General features: G+C 31.3%; 1 protein-coding gene across 1 annotated transcript in view; it reads left to right on the top strand.

Moving 5' to 3' along the window:
• The window catches only part of LOC110463010 (dorsal-ventral patterning tolloid-like protein 1), a gene marked incomplete at its 3' end in the record, with an annotated part of 39,107 nt that overhangs the window by 7,678 nt on the left and 27,124 nt on the right, over positions 1-4,305 (top strand). The window contains exon 4 of the mRNA XM_021517323.1: positions 855-964. Coding sequence (XP_021372998.1) covers positions 855-964 — 110 coding nt within the window. The remainder of the gene's footprint in view (positions 1-854; positions 965-4,305) is intronic.

Raw genomic sequence — 4,305 nt, 5'->3', positions numbered from 1 at the left:
ATCGGTATGAAGTATGTAGTACTCCGTACCTTTATATTATAGTCTGTCACTGTATCGGTGTGAAGTATGTCGTACTCCGTACCTTTATATTATAGTCCCGGTCACTGTACACTGTATCGGTATTAAGTATGTAGTACTCCGTACCTTTATATTATAGTTCCGGTCAGTGTACACTGTATCGGTATGAAGTATGTAGTACCCCGTACCTTTATATTATAGTCTGTCACTGTATCGGTGTGAAGTATGTCGTACTCCGTTCCTTTATATTATAGTCCCGGTCACTGTACACTGTATCGGCATGAAGTATGTAGTACTCCGTACCTTTATTTTATAGTCTGTCACTGTATCGGTGTGAAGTATGTCGTACTCCGTTCCTTTATATTATAGTCCCGGTCACTGTACACTGCATCGGTATGAAGTATGTCGTACTCCGTACCTTTATATTATAGTCCCGGTCACTGTATCGGTAGTAATTATGTAGTACTCCGTACCTTTATATTATAGTTCCGGTCAGTGTACACTGTATCGGTATGGAGTATGTAGTACTCCGTACCTTTATATTATAGTCCCGGTCACTGTATCGGTATGAAGTATGTAGAACTCCGTACCTTTATATTATAATCCCGGTCACTGCACACCGTATCGGTATGAATTATGTAGTATTCCGTACCTTTATATTATAGTCCCGGTCACCGTACACTGTATCGGTATGAAGTATGTAGTACTCTGTACCTTTATATTATAATCCCGGTCAATGTATCGGTATGAAGTATGTAGTACTCCGTACCTTTATATTATAGTCCCGGTCACTGTACACTGTACCGGTATGAAATATATATATATTACTGTTGTAGTACCTCCTGTAAATGGGTTATAACAGCACCTATGGGGACAGCAGTAGGAGTGGAGTTTAGTCAAGTCATTATAGGAAGTCGTAACCAAATAATTCATTCAAACGAACAAGGTAAGACATTTCACTTTTGTGTGCACATTTAATAGATTTACACGTTCATATTGATCCTTGATCGAACGGATTTACTCAATTACGTTCACCTTAGTTTAGCACAATAACAATAACCGTGATCTTTGATTTAAGTGTAATAACACAAAAACATTGAATTTTGATCAAATAGATTTACTTAATAACTTTGGTGTGTAATCAAATCGATTTGCGCAATAACATTGATATTGGATCAAGCTAATTTACACAACAACGTTGATATTTGATCAAACCTGTTTAGACAATACTGCTTATCTTTGATTAAGCATATTAACACGCGTTGGTTANAATTTACACAACAACGTTGATATTTGATCAAACCTGTTTAGACAATACTGCTTATCTTTGATTAAGCATATTAACACGCGTTGGTTAAATGGCTCATTCCCCGAACACCAACTCTGGAGAATTGAAAGGAAGGTGTTTATATAGGAAATCCTTTGAAGTTTAGTTATAGCCTGTTTCAACTAAGAATGTCAACTGATTTTGTAGATATGATACTAAAGTCAATAATAAAATGGATAACAAGTTTTTATTTCCTACATATAACTGTAATACACATTTAACACAGAACTAAGTAATAGAAAATAATCATTTAATATTAATTTTTACATTATATGAAAAAGAAAAATAACATAACATTATATGAAAAACAAAATTCCTTAATTTAAGCCACATTGATACTAATGTCAGCAATAAAATACAGTTTCTATTCCTACATATAACAGTAATACACATTTAATACAGCACTAAAAGATAGCCATTATTAAACATAAATATAAACAGTAAACCTTTCTGGAGCTAAAATAATATCTTCCTTTATTTCGAATGTTTGGTCAGTTTTTAAGTATATCCATCTACGTATGTCTTGCCAGAAGTTATTTGTTATTTGACACTGTTAAAAAAAGATGTTCTATAGTTTGTTTGCTTTCTTGGCATAAATTACATAAAATCACATTGTTTGATTCCAATTATTTTCAAATAATGATTAAGTGGAAGTATTCTTGAAAGAAGTCTGAAAGTGACCCATTGAATGCTAGTTTTATATAAAGTTTTCTAAATCAATCATTTTGAGTCCACCCTCACTATAGTCTTGAACAATTGTTGAGCGTTTTATTCTATCAATTGGTGATTGCTAGACATTTTGTTTTTGTTCAATGATTGAATTATGTCTTTACTTAGGGAGAGATATAAACAGGTGATTCATTTTTGCAATGATAAGAGATTTAAGAACAGTTAATCTCCTTATAGGTGTTAAAATTCTTCTTGACCATTGGTGTAACTTGCCATCTATAATACTAATAATTTTGTTGAAATTTACAGTAACCATGTCTTCTAAATTGACAGAGAAATCGATCCCAAGAAAGTCAAATTTGGTCGTTCCCCATTTTAGTTTTTTTCAGTATTTACTTTTAACCCTGATATTTTAGCATATTTATATCATATAAAGATGTTGTGCCATTTAAAATAACGGATGTGTCATCAGCGAACTGTGAGAGCCCGTGTTCTTTGTTATTTATGTTTATGCCCTAAAGTTTTTTTATTGTTTTTTTACCATGATAGCTAATATTTCAACTACCAAAAGAAATAAGTAAGATGATACCGGATCCCCTTGTCTACAGACCCTTTTTATGTCTACAAAGTTGAGTTAAAAAACGATTCTGTATGATAGCCGAGGAAGTGTTTGTATTAAAACATAACAGATAAAAATATCAAACTGAAGTCACACAATTCAATTCAACATTATTCTCTTTCACAACACAATGTATAGAGAAACATATTTACAATATAATATATAGTAATTGTAGTGTTCGTAGTCGGTAGTACACAGTACTGTTTCATAATATATACACATTTATATAGATGAGGTCAAATATCATTATTAATTATTCTAATAAAAGTACAAAGTTTCTTCAGTGTTTTTATGTTAGTAGTATTCATCAATTCATAAAACTTAATTACATTTGGTCTCGTCCAAAAATATTTGTCTATATATAAAATTCGAAACCCAGATAGTGACGGACACTCAAGCAAGTAATGGAATTCGTCACCAATTTGCTGACTGTTACAGTGTGGACATTTTCTTTCATTATACTCTATATTATGCCGGTTTCAACAATGAATTTGTGATTAGTAGTCTTAAATTTACAAAATGTAACTCTATCTGTATCACTTAAAATGTCAAAGTAATTTTCAAAATGACAATTATTTTTAAAAATCCTATAACATGTAGCTTTTGATGACAAATGTACATCACTCTGCCATTTCTGTAAGTACTGGTCGTACACTTTTTGTTTAATAACATGCTTTAGCCATGTGATATTACATTCTGAAGTATATTGGACATTCCATAGGTAACTCATACCACATTCATTTAAAATACGTTTAATAAAGCTTATATATGGAACCAGTTTATCATCAACATTATGTTGATGGCAAAGAAATTGATACCATATAATATTAATTTTATTTCCTTTAGAATGAGTCAATTGTGACCAATATGATATTATTCTTGTTTCTACTGTTATTTCAAGTGGACTAGTACCTAGTTCTCCATATACCATATAATTAGGGGTGCTACTTTTTAACCCTAGTAATAATTTACAGAACTGTAAATGTACACGTTCAATTACTTTAAGGTCAGAAAACCCCCAAACTTCACAACCATACAACAGTATGGGTTTTATAATCTTGTCAAATAAATCATATATACAATGAACTGATAAATTATGTAGTCTACCTTTATTTATAACGTCATACATTGCTATAGTAGCCTTTTTAATATTGTAATTTTTCGTTTCATTGAATGAAGCAGTTCGACTAAATGCCGTACCCAAATAGGTAAAATTGTCCACTAACTCTATCACCTCATTATTAAATAAAAATACATTTCTATTGTTCTTACGTCCTTTACTAAACACTACACATTTGGTTTTTCCTATATTAACCTTTAATTTCCACTGTTTACAGTATTCACTGAATACATTTAATTGTAGTTGCAAGTCAACTGGACAGTCCGAGAAAAGTAGTGTATCATCAGCATATAGTAAAATAAAAAGCTTTATGTATACATGTAGATTATTTTCTAATTTAGTACTAAGGTTTGTCAAACCCTGAACGTTATTTTGGACCATAAACTCTTCTAGATCGTTCAAGTACAGACTGAATAAAAAGGGAGATAGATTTTCTCCTTGTCTCAAACCATTTTCACATGGAAAATAACCAGAACATTCACCATTAAAAGATATATTTGACTTAATGCCTTGATACATGTTAAAAATAATTGTTAACATTTTCCCATTAAT

This window comes from Mizuhopecten yessoensis, unplaced genomic scaffold (genome assembly GCF_002113885.1).
Source record: "Mizuhopecten yessoensis strain PY_sf001 unplaced genomic scaffold, ASM211388v2 scaffold10853, whole genome shotgun sequence".
Classification (NCBI taxonomy): domain Eukaryota; kingdom Metazoa; phylum Mollusca; class Bivalvia; order Pectinida; family Pectinidae; genus Mizuhopecten; species Mizuhopecten yessoensis.
This window is presented reverse-complemented; position numbering and strand designations above follow the sequence as displayed.